This window comes from Labrus mixtus, chromosome 24 (genome assembly GCF_963584025.1).
Source record: "Labrus mixtus chromosome 24, fLabMix1.1, whole genome shotgun sequence".
NCBI classification, from domain to species: domain Eukaryota; kingdom Metazoa; phylum Chordata; class Actinopteri; order Labriformes; family Labridae; genus Labrus; species Labrus mixtus.
The window spans coordinates 5264678-5288029 of NC_083635.1; the positions used below are offsets into that span (position 1 = coordinate 5264678).

At 40.6% G+C, this 23352-nt stretch overlaps 1 protein-coding gene across 2 annotated transcripts in view; it reads right to left on the reverse strand.

Annotated features, from left to right (window-relative positions):
• Positions 1 to 23352, reverse strand: part of filip1l (filamin A interacting protein 1-like) — a 62129-nt gene that overhangs the window by 17203 nt on the left and 21574 nt on the right. Inside the window, exons 2-4 of one of the 2 annotated variants that reach the window (XM_061032323.1) lie at positions 20077 to 20416; positions 19349 to 19522; positions 19063 to 19241 (exon numbers count right to left, since the gene is read on the reverse strand). In XM_061032323.1, coding sequence (XP_060888306.1) covers positions 19063 to 19241; positions 19349 to 19522; positions 20077 to 20406 — 683 coding nt within the window. In that variant the 5' untranslated portion in view covers positions 20407 to 20416. Of the gene's footprint in view, positions 1 to 19062; positions 19242 to 19348; positions 19523 to 20076; positions 20420 to 23352 lie in introns of both variants that reach the window. The other variant, XM_061032322.1, reaches the window with a different exon arrangement.

Here is a 23352-nt window from a genome sequence, read left to right on the forward strand (position 1 = left end):
ATCCACCATGAATTTGACAAACCATTAATGTCCAAACCAGATGGAAACAAGAGATATCACAGAACTCAATGCATGTACTACCTCTGCTGGAGCTGACTGACACTTATTTTACCTTGCAGCAATGTGTGTGTGTGTGTGTGTGTGTGTGTGTGTGTTAAGGAACTTATTAACCTGTCTAAGCCAGACAAAGACACACACTCACCCTCTCACTGAGTGTGATTTCTGCTGCACATCACACACAGACCTCTCTCTGCAGTTGTCACAGACAAGGCCCAGTCTTGCCCTGACACACTCCTTCTGACACACACATACTCGTGCGATACACACAACCCCAGGGCTGATTACCTGACATACATATATGACATCATCGTCTTGTAATCAAACCCATATGCTTCCTTTTTTTCCCCTTGCTCCCTCAGTCGCTCTCTCTATCTCTTACTGGAATTCTCTCCATCTTTTTATCCACCCATGGCTCCACATTCCTTGTTCTGTTTGTTTATCCCCTGTCCCCCTCTCTTGTCTTTCTTCCTCTTCTTCACAATCCTTCTTTCTTCCTCCTTTTCATCCCTCACCTCAGTTTTTCCCCCCATTTTTTTTCAGATCTCAGCCCTGGCCTCAGCATGGGCTATGCTGTTAAAATGGAACGTGATTTTGATTGCCAGACTAAAAAAGGCTCATGCGGACGTTTGCTGGCCTTTTATGGCCAAAATCCCTTTTTTTTTATGGCTGTTCTCTGGATGGAGACCTTTTGTTCGTTGTTCTGTTGACATGTTGTACGGTCCAAATAGTTGTAACTGCCTCTTTGAGGTGGGCCTGATTCATCTGGGGTTGTGTTCCCTCTTTGAAACTGCATTATTCATTTTTTCTCTCTCTCTCTCTTGTATTGTTCCTTTTGATGATTTTTACACACATGTTATTCCAGCTTAAGGTATTTCTGTCTATCTTCGCATCTCTTTTTTTCTGTCTGCCTCTCAAATGAAAACTAAGAACTGGAGGTGCATCTTGTTCTTTAAACCGTGATGCTTGTAGCACTAAAGTAATGTCTGCTACATTGTTAAAGCCAAACCTTTTTTGAGTTTTTTTTTTATTTATTTTCTTCTGTAGATACATGTCACTCAAGAGTTCTTTTTTCTTCATGATTAAAGTTTGCTTTAAAGATGTTTGACCTTTTGTTCAGTCCCAGAGAGGAAAGGAAAACTCAAATATGTGCTCTGTTCCTGTACCTGTCTCCATTATTCACTTTCAATGTTAGGTCATATCAAGAATTTCTTAGTGAAATGCAAACTAAATCAAACTTTTGTTATTTATCATACTTTTCTTTGTCTGTATTCACCACATTATTGCTTGTTTTGATTATTTCTGTTCTTTTATAAACTAGTGGTATCATGTTTTTAATATTATGAGCTTGAAATGGCAAGACTTGGTCAACATTTTTCTTGCATTGATTTTGATAAAATACCTAAACTTACAACAACAAAAGAATATGAAAACTTCTGCAAGTAGTCTTTTTAAAGGATTCCTGTTTGCTATATTTATTTATCATTTCACCCTCCGTGGGTTGCAGGTACGTGAATATATATCAGTGTTGCAGAGGTAAATCTCACCTCCATTTTCCTTGGTGGAAAAAGCTAGTTGTTGCTTCCCAACTCCGGTGATGGGAACAGATTGTTCCTTACACCTAACTGCATAACAAAGGAAGCACGTAATCCCAGCATGAAGTGATATAAAATTATAGGCAGGAATCAATCTTTCAGGGTCAGATTGAAGGGCTGGACCAGGTAGACAGGCTGTAATTTAGAGACTATTGCCTAACAAAGGATCACACTGGTGTTAGAAAAAGAAATGTGTGTGTGTGTGTGTGTGTGTGTGTGTGTGTGTGTGTGTGTGTGTGTGTGTGTGTGTGTGTGTGTGTGTGTGTGTGTGTGTGTGTGTGTGTGTGTGTGTGTGTGTGTGTGTGTGTGTGTGTGTGTGTGTGTGTGTGTGTGTGTGTGTGTGTGTGTGTGTGTGTGTGTGTGTGTGTGTGTGTGTGTGTGTGTGTGTGTGTAGTCAACAAGGTAGGCGTGTGTCTGCTGCCCTCAATTGGTACAGCTGATAATCATTACCCCTGCAGCACTTTGGACTTTGATGTAAATCGCAAACACTTAAGGAGGATGTTCAGATCGCTGTTTGCACAGTTGTGGTGGATTTCAAAGACCTTGGGGGCCAAACGTTGAAAAACCACCAACAATTACATAAAAGCTATGGCAAGATCTGGCATTGACTGACTGTATGTAAATGATCATTTGCATTTCCATTTGATCTGTTTTCCATCAAAATGGCAAATCTTACAACTCACTTTAAAGTAACTTGTGATGACACTGTTGTATTTTCACAATGTGCCAAATTTGGAACATTTGTTCTGCAAACAATCTCAATTTATGAAACCTTCTAAAACAAGCAACCTCAGTAGACTATAATCAAGATTTTTGTATCTCCTGTGTCTCTCTTGTATCATTCTCACAATCATTTTAGCCACATTTAAATTTGGTTTTATTTTTGATTCATGGGAAGCACCTTGGAGGAATAGTTTTTTTTTTTACTTCCTACTTGAAAGTTGTTAATTTGTGGACATGTTCAACTTCTAACCAACCTCAAATCATGTTTTTTTATAGCTCATCTCTAATCCTCCCAAGTACCCCCTGCTGCTGCGTAAGTGCCCCCCTGAGAAAGAATCCTTGCCCTTCAGTGTCCATTAAAGCAATTTAGAGCTTTAGAGCCAGACTCCTGCTATCAAACCACAACAAGTACACAGTGGTGATCAAATGAGCCTTCACACCCGACAATGGCTAAACAATAGTGCCTGGATCTTGTAACTTGGCAGGAAATTCACAGGAAGAAGGACGCGATACACACACACACTTACACACATTAACACACAGCAATCTGTCCAGCTGTCAGGTGAGCAGGGTGGATCTGCCTCCAGAGACTCTTTGATGGTTTCCTGATGGATTAGCATTGATCCTGCACAGTCCACAGAGGCGTACACAAGTGGCTCTCTAATCAGATTTCAAGGGGCTGAGATTTCTCAAGTTGTCAAGTCATCGCGCCGGTGACATTCTTCCCACTTGTGTGCTAGTAAATCCACCTTTATATTAAATTATTTCAAGCTATAAAAGCTGTTTTTTTCCTTTATCTCTTGAGTATCAGAGAGTCGCCTCCATCCCTTCAGCCTAAACAAAAGTGTATCCAGGCACTTAAAGATAACTGTACTTCAAAGCCTTCAGTGTTCAGACAATGTTTAAGGTGGATCATAAACATCTTATTATAAGTTTAGTCTGAAAAAATGACAGTGTGACCACCAGCTACTAGAGTAAACTGTTGAATGCAGGTAGTATTCATTTGAATTTCCAATGTATTTAGTGTAGAATAAATCTCTCTGAGCTTTTCCAGTGTAACTACCCACTCTTTTTGACACATTTGATAAAGATTAAGGACAAACAAACTTGTGTTACATAAAAGGCCAAAAGCACACTCAGCTCCTACTTACGTATCTTTCCCATTTAATCATTCTATGACTTATCTACAAACACTGTCCAGCATCTTTAAACACAGGAAATAGGTTTCCTAATCTGGTCATCATTTCACAACTGCATCAATGGAAGAATACCAAAAGCCCACTGTGAAATACACTTCACTAATAGAAGTGTCATCACATAGTTATTTCAGATCTGGACAGATGACGGGGACAGCTTCAACAGGAAGTCATCCATAAGGGTCAGTTTGAGTCATTGGTGAGGATAAAAGTTGAACAACCAAAGGTTTTACACAAAGGACATGGGAACAGACTTTGGCATTTAGCTTCAGCACGCTTTCTTTGATATAAGTTTGAGCCTATGTTGGTTGTTAGCTTGCCAAAACAAGTTTGAGTTGCCATTTTCCAGAATAAGTCCAATGTTCACTTTCTTCTAGTACAGAGTGTATCTTTCCAGAATCATTTCGTTATTGTCTTACGGGTTTCCTCAGTCCCTGGGTTATATTATCCACTCACTAGGGATGTTGCCCATGTAGCTGTTGTCTCACATTGTTGTCACGACCTTGACACGGTTTTTATTTACCCCACAATCTGGCCGAAGCCACAAGTTGAAGATAATCAAAGATGTTTTTGGTTTGAGAAGTTATCAGCAGTTATTTTTTCTTTAATCCTGACGATCTCCAGGTTAACAGCATGAATATTCCTCTGACCCTTGAGCAACTACCCGCCCACAGTGCTATAACAACTTCCTTTACATGGTTTATTAGAAGCTCCTTTCTTCCCTTTTATCCTCTTTTCTGTTCCTCCTGCTCTTCTCTCAGCCTTTCCATCACGCTCAGCCAGCTGCCGGCTCACCCTGGATCCTCCCACTCGCTGCTCACCTCTTTGTGTTCAGGAGGAATGTAAATGATAGTGATTCGGGATGTGGGGTGTGACGCTGGAATTTACTTAAGCAAGACAAGAGCAGTGATGGACTGTGAGCTTGCGAGTGTGTGTCTGCCTAATCGTCTGTCTGTCTTAGCGGGTGTGTTAGGGTGACATCACTCCCCTCCTGGAGAGCTCAGAGGGGATGAGACCACGGCTGGGCGGCGGTATGGGACCCTGGACCTGAGCGCTTTCTATTGTCTGCTCACTTCCCGTCCAGGCAAACAGCTTTCATTATCCCCAATTACTTGGCAGCTGGCCTCAGATTGTCTCTGAATTGTATTGAGGAGAAGCAGACTAAATCTCACACCACTTGGCCACCACGTCATCGCTTTAATTTCTCATGGATTGTTTTGTGTCATCCCACACATTCATATCCCTCAAAAGATGTTTTTCTTGGCATCCTGTTGTTTTCCCGTGGGTTATTTAGATACTGCACAGAATAATTGAGATACTGCACAGCATAATTTAATTTGATTTAGATGTTGAGTGATGCAAACAACTCGAGTTAATCCCTCGTAGAATCTGTGGAGACATGATTGTTTGATTACAGTCCTTATGAGGCAGCCTAATAGCTGCTTTTTGTCTTTCTGTCATGTAACTTTTTACGGTTGAAGATACATGACTGAGCGCTGGGTTTTAGTCTTCATGGACACACAAAACTAGTGTTCATTTTAGTCAGACAAAGAAGAGTTAGTGGGAAGTTTAAATGGAAAAAGAGGTACACTAGCTTTCTTTTGATTTAAACTTTTTAAGAGAATGTTGAAGGTAAATCAATTGTTCTTCAGTTACTGTATCTCTTGTGTTAGTAGGTCCTAAAAGTTGTATGTCATATAATTTGTCGATGGAAGTTTAGTACATCAGGCGTACCATTTCTTACTTTTACATCCTTAATAATTAAGAAAATTTCACATTTTAGTTCATGAATGTGGAATAATCTAAATAGCCTCTGTTTAAATCTTGTAAGTACTTCAGCCTTAACAGATATAATTGCCCTATGTTCTGAAGCTCCCTTTTTATCCTGCAACCAGGTTCAAACAGGTCAGATTAGCACACTTTAGTAGCTGTTTCTACCATGACTTCATGCCATGCCAGTCCATAAAACCTGAAACCTCTCTGGGAAGCAGAGAGAAGGAGTGTGTTTGGTACAGTGCAGCCCTGCTGTGTTCTGGTCTCTTGGCTGCATTAGGATCCCCGTGGTAGAAAACACTTATAATGTTGATGAAGTGCACCAGTGGGATACCTTAGTGCACGTCGGGAGGCTGCCTGAAAGCCTTGGATCAGCAGCATTATTAATGAACGGCCTGAATGTTGGATTTGATCCCGTCTCTATTCTGGGTGATGTCACCGTCTGGATAGACACAACTAGTCTCACCTCAGTGACTGAACACAACAGATGGCTCACATCTGGAGGGGATCCAGGGAGGCATTTTAGCACTGAGGGTTATGAGGTTTAGCTTTGTCCACATCCAGTGTTGATGAGGATTGATGGTGATTTCATTTTCTTTTGGAGCAATTAGCTCTGGCAGGACGCCGAGTCTTGAAAGGTTTTACAAGATATTTGAAAAATGTGAGGACATCTGTTGGCACAGTTGTGTGGATCTTTATGAACACTTTTGTCCTCTTGTGTTAAACTACATTAACTTTCATAATCACCAAACCTTTTTTCATTCTTTGAAAATATTTACAGATTTACAGAAAAGAAAACCCAATTCACTTTTATATCACCTTTGTAGTCTTAACTAGATTATTTTCCAATCAAACACTCTGCAAAATGTTCTGCCAAATCCGTTTGATTCTGCTTCTCCTTGATTGTCTGATGTGCATAAACGTCTTCATAACGTTCTTTCAAATTCATAATATTGATGATTTTTCAACAGTTACTTGTACAAGAAATGGTTATAATTGCATTATGCCTGGCACATTCCTTTTCTGAAACACTCTGCTCTGCAGAAATATACTGTACATATTCAGTCCTCCAGGGAGGCTGCTAATGCAACACCATTCATGCACTTTTGGCCACTCAGCAGCTCCACTTGAGTTGTGGGAGCTTACCGGGGCTTAAGCTCCCAAAGTTGTCCAAAGGAACCTTAACAGCACTTCTTGTGCCAATAACCTTCACTTTGGATGCCTCATGTTTAACCTTTACACTCTCAAATACACCATGACTTTGGAGAACTAACTTCTGTTTGCGTTTTGGCTTGAAACTATACAAAATCAGTTTTTCATTTGTTTCTATAAATGCATTTAATTTGACCCTTCCTTGCAAGAGAAAGGCTTCCATTTAAAATGTGATATTAAAATTTGGATGCAGTGCAGTCCCTCTGAAAGGACGCCAAGGCTTAACAGAGCAAAAGAAAAGCTGCTAAATCAGATTTTTATGTTATTTTGGGCTGAGCACAAAACTGGCTGTAATATACGGCTTCTCGAAATGTGAGCTCATAATTTTCTTTGTTTGAAAAAAAAGGAGAGCGCCCTAGGAATGAGCTCACGCTATACTTACATAAAATTAGAGAGATGCAGGCATTGCATTTATTCTCTCTTGTGTTTGCTCTTTGGCCAAACCGCAGATACCGTTCCTCCTCTTTGGCATGCTTAAACAGTACGGGACCCCGTCTGAAATCTTTGGATGATCTTACTCAGATTATAGGTGATACAAGATGAGAAGACTGTCTGATATTCTCCACTTTAGCACAAATGTCATGCTTATGGGATTCAAATGGCAAATATAATTGTCTTTTTTGGGAGAATAAAACAATAAAGAAGTTGTTATATTAACAGGTGACTCAGCCAAAGAAACCAGAACAAATATGGCATAAAACATTAATGACACACTCAGTTCTTTGCCGGTTTAGTACTCTACATCTTTGTCCCCTGCTGACATGGATACTTCCATTTTCTTCCTCTTCACTAAACCATGAGAGGCTCCTGAAACTGGATAGACCCTTTAAACAATTTTTCCACCCTTTAGTCATACTCCCACCCACCCACCATCTTTCCCCACCTCCATCACTGCCAGGAGGATTTGCTTGATTTGAAACTCAAAAACATTTGTCCTGAGATATCAGATGCCGGACTTCGACACAAAGTCTGATTTCCTCGCTTAAAGCTCCTACCCCAAAGTGCACAGGCACTCTGACATCCTGCTGCAACCCCATCAAAACATTATCCATTTGACGTCTTCATCCGTCAGTGTTACAAGGGTATCAAGCTAAACGCAAGGCATTTATGGCGCCTCACCGGGGTCAACGCAACATCAGGACAGGCGATTGTTGAGTAAAACTAAGTCGACTGGATAATTCAATCTTGGAAAAATACAGTGTAATTGAGGTTTTGGGCTCGGATCAAAAAGACTGTTTTACCCTGGAAATGATTTCTAGAAAGAGTGCGGTTCAGAGTTTGGGTGGAGGAAGGTGGATGATGTTTGTTTTGTTGTTATGAAACTGCAGATCAAACTGTCTATTGGACATTTTGTGGTCCATGAAAGTACATTATCAAGCATAGGAGCCATTGGGCTTGTTACACTGGTGTAATAATTAGCTTGGTGCTGGCTTTGTCTCCCGCAATAAAAAGGCAGAATTTGGTTTTCTGTTAACTCATGCGTGTTATTGAGAGTTACATTACATTTCAGGAGTGTTTTTGCAGAGGCTGTGTGGGCTTGTAAAAGTTTCAGACGATGTCCAAATTCTTTTATTAAACCTTTTTCTCACAGTTACATAATTATTAAGATTTAATCATTTCCTTGAAACTTTAATAAAAACAATAATTACGACTGAGGGAAAAGGTGTGTCTGAAAAGATAATGTTTACCCTCATATCTCAACCGTGACACAAGCCCGTGCCAGCTATTCTCCAGCCTCAACCCTCCAGGAAAACCTTCTCATCAATCATTCTCAGTACCTCGTATCTGATTCGAGGGGAGGGAATTCAAACCCAACTGTGGGCTCTTATTTCTTGGTTTGTTGAAGCCCAGGATGCACTGCGACAGGGTGGTCCCTCTGACAGCTCACTATTGTTCCACGCCAAAGAGTCGATCCCCAGAGCTTTGAATGTTGGTTTCCATATCACAGCTTGATACTCAACCAACTGGGTCTCGACAGGTCCGACTTGAGCTCAACACACAACCTTGAGATTCTTTCACTCCCATAATAACCACAAACTTACTTTCTCAATGTTTCTCTCGCTTACACGAGGATTTACAGTGTAAGAAACCCGACATCTTTAAATTCCTTTTAGGTGATAAATCTTAAAGATTGTACGTTACCTCAGCCACAAATAAAAAGCTGCATTCACAAGTAACACGTTACCAAAACAGAGGCTTTGTTTTTTGGTCTCTGTCAGGCAAACTCCGTCAAGGAAAAGTAAATGAAACCCTGCTCCCTATAAACATCTCTAATTAACAGTTACCACCTCCGAATCAGTTGCTTCCTAACACCCTGAGACAGTTACAAGTGCTATTTTCAATTTTACACAAATCCCATGAAATCCCAACAATGGCTGCAGACACAGTGACTCAGGAGAGCGGACTTGTTTGATGCTTGACACAATGTTTCTCCAAATGTATCGACAGGTTCTTATGATGGTGGAAAAGAGACTGACTTAGGTTTTTCCATTTTTAGACACTAAAACAAAACAAAGTAAAAAAGGACATATTCTACACGTGTTAATGTTCTTTGATTTATTTTCTCTGGAGAAGCTAACATAAAGGAATAGTTAGACATTTGGGATTAACGGTAATTGTTTTATGTTAAAAAAGCAGAAAAAAATCAAAACCTCTGTCGTTTGTGCCAGAGCCAGTAGTCAGTCAGCAATCAGACCATTAAAACTGGAAAAAGTCTACTTGTGTGTGGGGAGATATTTCCAATATTGATTGAAAATATTACACATTATCTCCAGCCCTTCTATGTACAAACCCTATGTTCTCTGCTTGACTCTTCAGTTATACTCTGATTTGAGTTGTCTTAACGTAGAGCTTAGCAAACAAGAAAGTGAAAGCAACAATAGTGGTGTAAATCACTTCCACTTCCACTTAACAGGATGCCACTTTACTGTGCTTTGTTTACCCAGCAAGGTGTTCTTCATCAAGATAAGTGACTCTTGGAGGGATGTTAACTTCCCCAAATGGGAGGGAGAACGTAGTGCCAAGGTTTCCATGCTGTAATGTAGTGAGAAAGAAAAGATAACCAAAAGTGATCCTTTATTGTGCCAAATGCAGTCCCATAGGTGGGGTTTTGTTGCCTGTCTAAACCGACTCTTCCTCCCGGGGGCTGAAACAGGATATGAGGTCATGAGTTGTGCTGACATGAACGTCCTCGGCAGACTCATCTGCCATAGTTCTGCCAATTGTGTTACCTCATTTGTTGAGTAGTGAAACATCATTTTAAGGTATTTCAACATATTTAAAGCAATGATGACTACAAACAGTTATGAAATATCCAGGTTCCTGGAACATCAACATTACACTACTGACCTTTTGATCTTTGCTTAGAAACAAAATCTGTCTTTTAAACTAGTACTTAAAATGTGGACAGTATTTCATTAGATCAATTAAGAAACAAACATATAGCAATACTCAAGTATATTGATAAATTGTAATATCCCTATGATTCAGTCACAATCAGACCGTCACTATACGATGTACTTAAAAACACTACAAAATGCCTCGTTTTATTTTCATAAAATGCTACAGAGTTGGGTTAAAGTAAAAGGCTTATTGTCTCAATCAAGCAAATGGCCTTTTGCAGCACAGCAGTAATCCTGCCTTTGTTGAAAAGAAAAGGCGAGAAATGTCACCACATTGATTGACTTCTCCTGTTTGCACTATTCACTGCTGCCATGTCCAGATCGCCCATTCACCACAATGAGACATTCAAGTTGGCAGATCCAGGCAGGCTCCTTCCTCCCTCTATATTTCACTCACTATCTCGACGCCGACTTGGCCGGCAGCGCAGGCACACACTCATTGTTCAGACACAGCAGCTGCCAGCTACGAGGACATAATGTGCAAGTTTCTCGCTGTCGCTTCCTTCCAGCCTGACAGGACGGGAGGGAAAAATGGCTTCCCTTTGCCCTATTTTGCCAAAGCTGTAACTCAAGAAGGTGTCTGCAAGAACAAAGAAGAAGGTAAATCAGGTAGATTAGACCTCGCTGACGGGTAAATGTATCCTCCATAGTGTCAGATTTACATGTCTTTCTTTGGATTTACCCCTGTTGCCTCTTGCAATTTGAGTCATCATTCCCTGTCTCCAGCTCTAGCAGAGGCCATGCACGGTTCACAGAAAGCATAGAAATGTCATGCTAACTCTACATTAGCCGCATTTTTCCTCCCTGACCTCGGCCCTCCACCCTTGGTGCTATTTCCTTTCACAAATAGAAGATTAGCTCATGCATCACTCCTGCAGATTCCCAGTCCCAAGAATCATTTGTCATGCTCTATTCAGCAGACTATTCATTTGTTTCTGCTCCTTTTTAACCTCTAACAGATCCAAGAACTAACTAAATGCTTTAATAACACTGCTGCTCTCATAGTTTTACTACAACACTTGTGGAGATGTGCAGTCAGTTATTCACCTTTCTCCTTACCTGAAATGACAAACTAAGCTATTTTCTTTGTAAATTTTAACATTTCAAAACTTTACAAACCTTGCAATGACACCAAACCAAGCAGTGCTGCTTTTCTCTTGACCACATGAAGCCACTAAATGTAACTTTCATTTATCTAGAAGTAGTTTGAATGTTGCCTACTTGAATAAATACCTACACTGCAAAACAAACCGCACATAACATTTCAGTTCTATTTATGGGCTGAGTTTTTTTTTCTTCTTCTTCTTCTTCTACAACAAGTCTAAAAAAGGTTGGAAAAGTACAAGCAGTACGAGCTTGCGTCGTTGTGGTTGTTGAGGTCTAATCGCTGCATTCTGTCAGAGAGATGTAATCACATTACGCCATGCAATGACGACTCTCCGGGTATAATCGCCACCTAGTTTGCAGATGCAGTGAAGTGATGTGTTGAGTCTCGGACACACACACACACTTGAAGGTGCACACGTTTAAAATCTGCACTTTCATGTGAGTTGTATCTGTTTTATCTTAGCGCTCTCTGTCTTCTATCTATCGATGCAGCAGTAACTGCACATCTGCAGCACAGAGACGGTGCAATGAGGATCCTGTGTCTAACGTCTTCAAGAATACTGTCATAGTTTGGTGATGAGATAATTTCACAATAAAATACAAACCATGATGCATTGTTAACCAAAACGCTGGGCAAAAGTAGTTTATTACATTATTTCAAATGAAATGCTTTGGTAAGAACACACTCGTTTCTCTCTGCGTGTATATGTGTTTGGAATTTATACAGTTGTTAGTGAGGAAGACTTTCAAAATGTTAGGTTTATAATCTTAATGCTGTGAGGAGTAAAAACAAATCACTCTTTCAGCTATTTTAGCATTAATGAAGACAAAACTTCATTACTGTGCAAAGTGTAACATTAAAAACATTTAGACCAAGTTTTGTTCTCAGACGGTCGTTCTTCTCTTAGTCTGAAGTAAACACAATTATTCAAATAAAACAACCTTCAGACACTCAGCGTCTTACATTTTTAAGATAAAGTTGTGCAATTCAAAAGCTTCTAGGGTTAATTGAAAGAAAGGGAGGGTAAGTTGTCTAGTCTCAGTACAATCCACCTTGTTACTTTAGATTCAGACTAATAGGCAAAAGGCTGAGGAGCATTCTGCTCTTTATCTGGCCAGAGCGGAGAAAGGAGTGTTTGCTGGCTTGATTTAGGTCAGAAGAAGCTCTATTTTTCCTAAGATGTGGGAGTGATACTGTGATGAGTGTCTAGATACACAAACAAAGGTATTGCAAATCAGGAAAATCAATTCTACTGAATATAGAAGCAACTGCCCACTGACTTTCCATCCCAACATTCATAGAGCATAACCCAAATCAAGAAAGGTTAAATTACAAAGAATGTTCTGCCTTTGATGGAAACATTTTGTATAATCGTTTTTTCTTCTTGTAGTAGTAAACATGAATTTCAAACTGCAGTCTATTCTTAGTTTTTGTCTCATTTTATTTTACCCCTTCACTTTCTAGATTATATTCAGTCATACATTTATTTTAAGCTACCAAACCTTTAAAGTATCAGTGAGTGCTCTGAAGCCATTTGCTGTTTACACTGAAGACTATAATCTGACGCATTTAGAGACCGCGCTGAATGTGTTTTGAAGGCGTGTAAAGCTGTGGCTGCATGTCATATGTGTACTTTGAGGGTTTCTCTGAATGTGTCGTATTTGTGTGATTCCTGACCTCAGCATGGGGCCTCGCTGCTGAACCTTCAAACTGTCCCACTGCAAACATGTGAGTGACGTCATGTATAGTACTCTGCTCGAGGAATCCATATCCTTCCCTTAAAAGGAAGAGTTTAACACAGAGCTTCCAAAAGCACGCTTGTAAATTCTGTACTTGCATTTTGTAATCACATTTTTGCAGAAAGTTTAGAATATGTTGTTGCTCATATTCCATTTATCATATCAAAATCTTTTCACTGGAATGTATAATATGTACCAGGCTTTAGAGAGATACAGGTGTGCATCTGCTCAGAGCCAGGAAAGATAAAGCAACGCTCACTCAGAGATCAGCAGTCACGTCAGCTCCGGTTGATGAATGAGGCTGATTCTAGTCTACTCTCCAACATTGATAATATCTCAACAACGCATGAGTGAAGGAAGGATATGTGTACATACAGCTGCTCCAACGCTTCCTCAAGCGTGAGTCCAAAACACAACATCTTTGCATATTCTGCAAAGTTCACAACCTGATCTAAGGTGAACCAGCAGAGACAGACAGGAATTAATAACCAAATTATCTCTCAAAAAAAACAAAAAAACACTGTGTTCTGTTTCAAAGAACAGGGCAGGTCTGGATAATAAGCATCTCAGCGATGATGAGGACACCACACAGGAATGTTCTCGATCTGATCCACATGAGTGATGTCACCCTGCGCTGCTTTTAAGTCAGCAGATGGCATGGAGATATATTGTGTGCCCTGCAAATGATTACGAGGAGGAGGAGGATCAGGAAGGTCATGCAGTGTCACGTTTTGCAGCTACTGTGTTTTTTCATCTACTATATAAAAGGCTCGGTTACAGCGATTATAATTTATTGTGCCAGCAAATTACGTCAACATGCTCTTGTTTCATATCATCTTCGTGCTGTTTTCCCAAAGCTTCGTTTCCATGACAAAATACAACTATCGGACTTCCCCGTAAAGGCCTAAATTGATTGTGCAAGAATAATGACTAACAAATACCGAAAATGACGATATCATGATCTGCATGGGAAAGTACACACATCTTATTAGTGCCAATCATGAGATGTTGCTGATATAGTGACATCCAACAGCCACAGATCTGATTTTGATGTTTATGCTGTCAACTAGTCCAAGATCATAAAGGCCTTATAATAATGGAAAATGGACTAGAGCTTGTGTGGCGTGTTTCTAGTCGTCTGAAGGCTCAAAGCACTTATACACCGCAGGTCACACCGACCCATTAACACCCATTCACACACCGATGGCAGAGGCTGCTTCTCAAGTGCCCATCAGAAGTAACTGATACCGTTCATACACGTTGTTGAACAACATGTTTCCTCATAACAATGTGCAAGAAACTTTGTAGGAAAATGTTCTCTTGTCAGAGTCAGCAGTGACATGTACTTTGCTGTATAAAGAGTACTTGGGCAACACAACAATAATAGACAGGTAAAAGCAACAACACAATTTATTTTTTAAAGAACTGTTTGCTGCTATTATGCTTGAGCTGAATGCATCTTTGTCTTACACTGGAATCAAACACCCCTATATAAACAAGTTAATCTATTTATCAGGTGTGCTTTAGTCTGTGGCTTTTTGTATCTATTTCCATACTTTTCAACTTGTAATGTGGTTTTCTGTTCAGGGTTTTGTGCAGTTTTTATGTTGTGCAGCAGCAAAATTCAACTCTGGTAAGATTAACTCAAGACCCATTAAAGGATCGAAAGCATCAAAGTATTAAAAATGAAAGTCAAACTAAAGTGCTGCAAGCAAGACTTCCAACCATGAAAACCTTGACTCAGTAACTGTAGGACCTTTTGACTCTCTTCTTTCTTTGGTCTAAAATGATCCCAGACCAGCTGGCTCAGTAAACATGCTGGTGCTGTGTGCATTTTCCTGACATTACATCAGAGGAGCTGTAGGTATCCAAGTTCATGTTTCATGCCTCTCGCCTGCTGCCATCTGGAGAAGTCGCCACACGAAGCTGCCTGCTGCAGCTTTAAATGGTAAAGATAGCAGGATGAACCGGCTCGTATTTCAATACGGCACAGGCTCCTCACATTGACATGAGGCAGTATGTTCCAAACGTGAGCCGAGTTTTAAGTTTTTCTTTGCTATGCATGAAATCAGAGGATACAGATGGTCATAAAGTTCGCTCCCTGCCTTTTTTGTTTCGTTGCAAAAAGAACAAAGATGGGTGAAACACATGCAGCGTGTGTGCTGAAGTCATGTTTAATGTCACATCTGTTGACGGTTAGGATGCCGCTCTAGCTCTCACACCCCTGCTGCTCCCGCTGTACTCAGCACACGATGAGGTCATCACTCATTGACAACCACTCAATCGCTAATTAATCAGAGGGGAACCAGGTTTATCTCCAACCCCCAGCCTTGATTTAAATGCTTGCTAGGCCTTCCAAAGAGGAGATCAGTCCACAGTCTGGGGCATCCTCCTATGAAAAAGGTCAATTAAAACAGACAGCAAGCAGAGTTCAGTGCTTTTAGGAAGGGGAAAAAAGGCATTGGCCATTCCCAAATCCTGCTGCATATAACCCTAGGGTGTAATCACAACGTTCTGCTTTCTGAGGCAGAGTAAAAAGGAAATGATTCTATGCAGCTAAAATGCATCATACAAAAACACATGAACAAAAGTGAACTTAAAGCCCGCTGAGATCTGGTGCCTGTTGTAGTGTACATGTCGAGCTGTGGCAGCCGGTCCCAAAACACAGAGAGCTGTTTTAACTCTCCTCAAACAAGCGATAAGTGGCTTTTCCCTTTAGAAGTCAAAGCTTTTTTGAGGTTTGTAGTTTTCCTAGCCCTCTGTAATAATGTTTTGGAAGGTGTGCAGAGCAGAACAGAAGCCGCTGAACAAACTCTGGGTTTTGTGTTTTGGGGCGAACGACTAAAATGTTGTTTACTTAAGCTCCTCTGGGATTCTCTGTTTCTTTCTGCCTGAGTTAGTCTTGATGAAAAGTCTGCTTCTACAACCTTAAAGGATCAATGAACTGTTATATGACAGTCGTATATCTTCTGGTTGAAGCTTTTTGTCAACAGCACTGGAAGTTTTCAGAGGTTATTCCCTGTTGAATTGACTACCGGACAGCGAGTTCTAAAAGATAAATCTGGCTTCTATCAACTGATTTTGTTGTTTTGGATATCAGTTCCCTCAGTATTGTTACGATTGTACTCTCTGAAGTAATTGTTGTTATTGTAGAACGCCAGAACATTGCTTAAATGTTTTGGCAAATATGTGCATTTGCTTCCTTTTAAAAAGTTAGATGATACGCTTGATATCACTCCCATGTCTCAGCACTCATTTTTAGCTTTAAAAACCAGAAGAAGGGTAGCTTAGCTTGGACGTATCAATTGTGCTGTAACGGCTGTTGGTAGCTCCAGTGAGTTGAAGTAAGTTTGAAGTAAAGTGGAAGAGATGCTTGGCTAGCTGCTTGGCCTTAAAGTTAACCCAGCTAATGTTAATGGCATGAATCGCTGCAGATCGCACAAAAGAATTCAGAAAAAGGGCATCATTGGTGCTAGCAGCATTCTTAATGTCTTCAGAGGTTTGACCATAAACTCTGTCAAAGTCTGTTTGCATGAGGCTCATCAGGAGTGGTAGTTTATTGGAGTCCCTGACGATTTCCAACAACATTACAGCGATCACAAAACTCAAGAATATGCCCCCTACCAAGACATAGACCCACTCAAACCAGCCTGTAAAACCACAAAATGATGTTTCCTGGTGTAATGTAAACCTAATTAAACAGAAAAACAATGAAATGATGTAATTGCAGTGAGTCAAATTTTCACCAGGGAGTTTTCAGTGAACCACTTAGGCACTCATTTTACCATTCACCTTTGATTTCTGGAGACTCACCTTCAGGATTTTCTTAACATGTCTCGTAAAGTTCACTCCCTGCCTTTTGTTTTTAAATACTGTATTAAAACCAAAAGTAAAACTGCAAAATGGAGAACAAAGTTGCCACAAATGTGCCTCCAACCATATTTAATTTAGCTAAGCCCCTTTTTTCTGAACGAAAAAGGAGCTGAGACTCCTCAGACTCTGATGTACATACACTTACAGCAGCACAGTATTATATAACTCATAATTATCTGTGTGGCAGCACTGAAAAACGACTCTCATTTAAGGATTCTCTGTCCAAACAATTCAGGGAGGAATGGCTGTCCAGTAAGAGGACACCTCTGATTACACACATTTATAAACTTTACACATCACACATGCTTGCATTAAACCATAACGGAGTACTAAGCTATATAAACAAGGTTACGGCTGAAGACAACCCCCCACACCAGTTTTTTTTCTTGCTTTTCAGTACATTCACCCACGCTAAAGTCTCCTGGCAAACTCAAGACTGAAAAAATACACCCTCATCAACTATTTCCATGGTAATCTGGCATCTTGTTGAACATGCAGTGTGATTGATGCTTCTCAGAGCCATTAGCTTAGTTTTCTTTTTTGTTCCCCTTTCAGTCGTATAAATCTGTTCGCCTTTTCTCACGAGGTAATTAGCCCGACCCTGGACAGAGGTCTATTTTTCATGGCAGCCTGTCCTTTCCGACATGCTTGGTGACAAGGCGCAGACCATCGTCACACAGTTCCCCGGTCCAACTTAAACATTCTGCTCCGGCTAAAGTGCGATGATGTGATTGTCCCAAATAGGTCACGGGCCGACGTCCAGCTGTGTTTCCATTGTGAGATTAATTGCTGAGAGAGCATTTGTGTCGTTTATGGGTGTGGGTTTGCCTGAACATGTTGTAGATTACTTTTTGGGGTTGATTTATACACCTTTGTGTGTTAGTGATATGTGATAATGCTGTGGAAGCAGTAAACACAGCCCTGCACGGTAACAGCTCTCTGTGACGTTTACAGAAGAAATCAATCAGAACTTGTTTCCACCTTTGGCCTCCATCCATCTATGTCTGAGGGGGCAATGTTTAACAACATTTCCAAATAATCTATCCCAGACTTCTCTCACATTACAGTATTTATGGATAAAAGTTTCACTATTTGAGACGTTAAGCCCTCTGCAACATGCCTGTACTGTTACCTAAAGTAGTTGTAATATCCCAGCTCCATCACAGGGTTGAATGTTTAACAGAAGTACAGCAAATATATAATTATGTCTGCTGCCTCTGAGCCTCACTAGCACTGAAATGCAGACACAGCTGTAGTAAAGCTTTCTTGCGATATGGTTTTTCACTCTGCTCCACAAATACCAGCTGTAAATGTAAAGCTCATGTGCGTATTCAAGCTCCAACCTAAATTATCTGTCGACAAACCCGTGCCTCTCTTCTCTTGGTTTCGCTGGATCGTCTCCAGTAAAAACTCTCAGTTTGCTCCAGGTTTGTGCAGAGTGGTTCAATAAAAGGTGATAATAAAAGTTAAGGACTTACAGCAGATCATGGGAAAAACAATAATGGAATACTTGAGTCTGTTTTTCCCCCCTGTAATCCAGAAGGAGACTTTGATTTAATGCTAACATTACATTGGATTATAAAGATATTTATATTTGGCAGCACAAGAGTGGCTGGAGTTGGATAAAGGATATGCAAACTTATGCTAGATGAAAATCTGTTTATGAGCCAGGCACTAGAGATTATTCAACGGCTCCTATCCTTATCCGTCATCACAAGGTCATGGAAAGAGACAACATTTTGATCATTAATTTCTAAGGCTTAAGAGGCCCTCTTACTCTGAAGAGTGTTCTGTGGTGACAGTGAGGCAACTTGAGATCAGTTACTGCAAAATGCTGGTTGCAGATTTGGCTCAGATTGATATTGCACTCAACAGCTGAATTCATTTCAGATTGTTGTGTGTTACCTTGATGGTTTCTTGAGATAATAAGTATTTTCTGTTCTTCCTGTTGAACCTTAGTGGAACGTCCAGTGAGTTGCCATGGCTGGTCTATTGAAGGGTTTCCCTAACTTTTATTTATAGCACCTCACACTAAAGGAAGTTAAAACATAGAACTTGAGGCATTTACCGTTGCTGTTAACAAAAAGGCATTGACAAACCAATGGACGATATCACAACCTTTTCGCCAAAGCTCATGGACTTGGTAATCTAGTGGAGCCGATTTGCTTCAAAGGGCATCCAGGGTTAGCGTCTAGGTCAGATATCCAAAATTACAAATTGTGTCTTATTGCTTTAAATTGTACAGCACCAGATCTTTCCGAGGGAAATAAACTGAATACATATGGTCACTGAAATGCAGCAGCAACAATTGTGGCCATGTCTGCCAGAGGACTTGCAGCATTTCCAAATGACTTCCAAAGAGCTCGGGTTGATTCACACACTGACCTCTCGCGCTCCTTCTCCAGCAAGTTGGTAAACTCATCACTTTTCTTCATGAACTCTCCGTGGTTCCTTTTCTCATCCTCTAACTTGTACAGGGCCTGCTTGTGCGACTGCTCCACCATCAACAGCTGCTCCAGCATCCGCCGGTGCGTCTCTCTCTGCTTCTCCACCAACTTGTCCAGCTGTGAGGGAAGCAGACAAAACATCTGTCATTTCTGGACTGCTCTTTTTTTGTCAGAAGTTATTTAGTCAGATTATAATATATGATTTAATTTACAGTTGGTGTTACCTCTTCCATGGGTCTCTCATAGATGTCCTCCTCCAGGTCCTCAGACTTGCCCTGTATTGAGTCTCTCTGCAAGGCCTGAAGGACTTTCTGTGGTGTGACAAATCCATATTTGGCCTCCAACAAAGCCAAGTCGATTTTCTCTGCCTTCAGCACTGTGATCACCTCATCTCTGGCCTTAAATGGTAAAGAATATGGATGTGGTTAAATTTAATTCTGTGGATTAACATATAGCAGACTTCCAATACTCTAGCACCAAGACAGAAAAGGATGAATCTTAACCTGAGATGTGTAAAGTAACCTCAAAAAATAAATAACTGAGTGTTGACATTGTCTTGGTCAATGGTCAAGTAGATACAGGGTTTGAATATCTTACTTTTGCCAATCAAATTAGCAGTTTTTTCATATCTTAATTGACCAAATCCACCAAAAAAGCTGCTCTGCTAGCTTGTGTCTCGCTAGCAACAAGACAAACTCTGCCTTCTTCCTATCATACAACAACAGTGCCAAGAGAGTCTTGGATCCAGTGCTTCAATGAAAGAAAGTAGCCTCAGCTGTTAGCTGTCCATTAACACTGGCTTTGAATCCATCTCCAGTGCCCACTGCCCATTGACTGTCTGTATGACTTTATGCCTGACTTGGGCTAGAGCCATGTCTGGAAACCCTGTATGTTGCTGTATCGGTGAAACGTTCCAAAGACTTAGACCACCATTTAACAGTTTTTCGATTACCTGCAGCTCTCCTTCTAGCAGGCTCAGGAGAAATACCATGTCGTCTCGAGAAAGGTCCCTGCCCTTCTCCCTACGACCACCCTTTGCTGCACTACTGGTGCTGCTGCTCCCGCTCCCATTTCCAGTCCCACTTGCACAGGTGCTGTTCTTTGTTGTCTTGTGATTACGTTGGATGGTGCCAGTGTCGTCAGGGGGTTCTCTGTGTCTGCTGCGACGTTCAGTCCTTCCTGCAGGGTCCTCTCGTTCTGCAGAACTCTTGCGTGCATCTATATGCTGCTGTGACAGCTTGGCCTTGGTTACGTCCTCCAGACTGTTGCTGCGGGATCGCATGTTCCACTACCTGCTGAGTCAAAAAGATGCAAGGGTTAAGACGTTTATTATCATTCTGCATGCAAATATGAACCCCAATCTTCTGCACCTTGTCTTACTTGTGCTTGGCTCTGCATTACTTGTCTTGATTTTGGGGCAATAAAAGGACAAAACAACAAAAACATTACTTGTTGACAATGAGTCAGTGTCCTTAAGGAAGGAAACACTCAGATACTCTTTTCCATCATGTGTAATCAATCTGCACCGTTTGTTGCATTCCTGAAGTTACCTTGTGACCAATGAAATGTTAAATATACATTTTCAGCCCAGAGGACTGAGGTGTTAGTTGATATGGATGTCACTTTCACTATACCTGCCAATAAATCCCAAAAGTCCCTTAAATGAATCCTTCACTTTCAAGAAAATAAGACTTCCAAATCAACAAGAGAGGACAATAAAGATGGGCTGTAGGTTCACGTCATGCTGTTCAGATAATACCTGTTCTGTCATCACACCCTACGTACTACATCCAATTCCACATTTGTCATCCGTTCAGCTATCGGCATGTCGTCGTTGCCTGATATGTAGTTATTAGTCACTCAGTGGAATACTGTCATCATCACAGCGTCGTACCCCCGGCCACAAAGCATGATTACGCCACAAATTCTCAGACAGTGCCAGGACTTTTTTGGACCCTGAACCTCAAGTCCTGTCACAACAAATTACCCTAAACTGATGGCCGTCATTTACAGTCGATGAATTTCCCCAAAGCGTGAAATTTTTGCCCAGAAAAGGCGGCTAAATGTAGTCTGCCAAAGTATAGTATAGGGACTGGAGCACTGTTCTTGTGTACCTTCTTAGTTTCACTGATGGTGATAGGTGGTCGGATGTGTTTGTGCCTAGTGATCGGAAAAAAAGGCTAACATCATATGGAGCCATTAAAAGCATCATGTCTACCCACCAAGGTCTGTTTAGTATACAGTGCGTCTTTGTGACATCTGGTTTATGAATGGGCCATTCAGTGACTCACTGACTGTGATAAATCGAACTATCATAAATACATGCATGCCGTAAGCCACAAGCTCACAGGCAAAAATAAATGTTGGCTCCTTTGCCAAGTCCATCAAACATTTTCAGCATTATATTCAGCTAAAGAAAAAACAAGACAAACATGGACTGTAGCAAATAACATGCCGAGACTCATTTCTGAGTGTTTGATGTTTCAGAGAATAATCTGCCTCAAGGCATTACATCATTGTGTATCCTGCTCAACTCTTGTCAAAAGATTTCCAACGAAGCTGTAAAGTTACTCTTGCTAACTATGTTTTTTTTGCCAAAAATGTTGTCACCATATGTTACATCGTAATCTTTACATGGAAGGTAACTTAAATGCTTAGAAATATTTAAAGGCAACTTCTGTAAAGGAAAAAGTTCTCAAAAAGCCAAGACGCCACCCAAGGTGTCTTGGTGGCTCAGAAACAGTGATGATTTAAGCTTTTTTTATGTGGTTGATTCTTTGGATTGTATCTCTGTAGAAGGAAGAGTCTCTTTAAATCATTTAAAGCAGTTACTTAACAGATTATTACTCTGATGAAATGTGGATAAGCTTTTTAATGAATACAATTCTGTATCCACATTTGGGATCAACAAAACTTGAAGCTCTGGATAAACTAAACAAAATACAGAACAATATTTTCAGCTTGGTTGCCACTAAGACAGAAAGGAAGATCTCACATCTCTGGCAGAATTTGCCTGAGACGCCTTAATTGCACCTTAGAAACATTGTGTTCAAACTGCTGCAGTGTGCGTCCGGCCTCTGTGTGAGGCCCTCTGACAGTTTATGAGTAAGAAAGATGGCTGGGTGATTGCATTGTGCACACTCTAGGCAAGGCGCCACATGATTCAGAGCTGAGGTAATTCCCTGCAGTCTAAGACAGACTCCACATCAACGGACTCAGATGTAGACAGAACTGTTCAAAATGTGTCTGCAAGTGTTTGGGCATTCAATTCTTGTGCTATATGCAGAGGAGGCAGTGTAGTTTATGTGTTTGTAACCTTACCCTGAGCGTCATTAGAACAGTATGTAACCTGTCTAATAAGTTTATATATAATTAATTTCAGCTCTCAGTCACTCATGCACAACTACAGCTGGTTAAAATTAACAAAGACGTGATGCAACAAACACACACTTGCATAAAAAGCAGCAGGATACAGTTTAGGACTGAGATTGTGCAACAAATCGTGGGGTCACAGACATGTAGCGCAGCTCTGCTGGGATTCCTACATGTGCAAGTATCACATATCTGCAAAATCTCCAAGATGGATCACAAATATATCACATAGTTCATAAAAAGGTTCACAGAGGGGACGGGAAAATAGCTCCGCACTGGATCTGACTTATCTCCAAATCAGTCCCTTACTGCCGTCGTGGGAGACGAGTAAATTGGTTTGGAGATCTGGGTTTTATCTCTGACGAGAGATGTTCGTGGTTTTTGTGAACTGTTATTAGTTATTGGAAACTTATAGAAAAGCAGCCAAATTCTGACACACTGCTATGGTGAGAAAAGTCCAAGAGAGCTGGCCAAAACGGGGTTGATTTGTGTTCATGTGATGGTGTAAATAATGTGTTGAACTGTTGTTTCACTGTTTTCTACTATCAAAGGTCTGATTCTGCTCCTTAAAGATTTCTTTACAAATTTGAACCATACGACTAACTTAAACTTAAGAGTTTTGTATCACAGTTTGGCAGAAAGATTTCCTAAATAAGTGAGCTAGATTAAACAAATTGTTCCTTTAATCAAACAGTTGACCTCCAGTGAATATGACAAATAAATCAGATCCCATTTTTCTTCACCATTAAGCTTCAAAATCCCATCACTGTCAGTTGTACAGCATCACAGTCCAATTCCAAATAAACACAGGGTGTAAATTGACTTTGGAAGGGGTTGCTGCCAAATACAAACACAG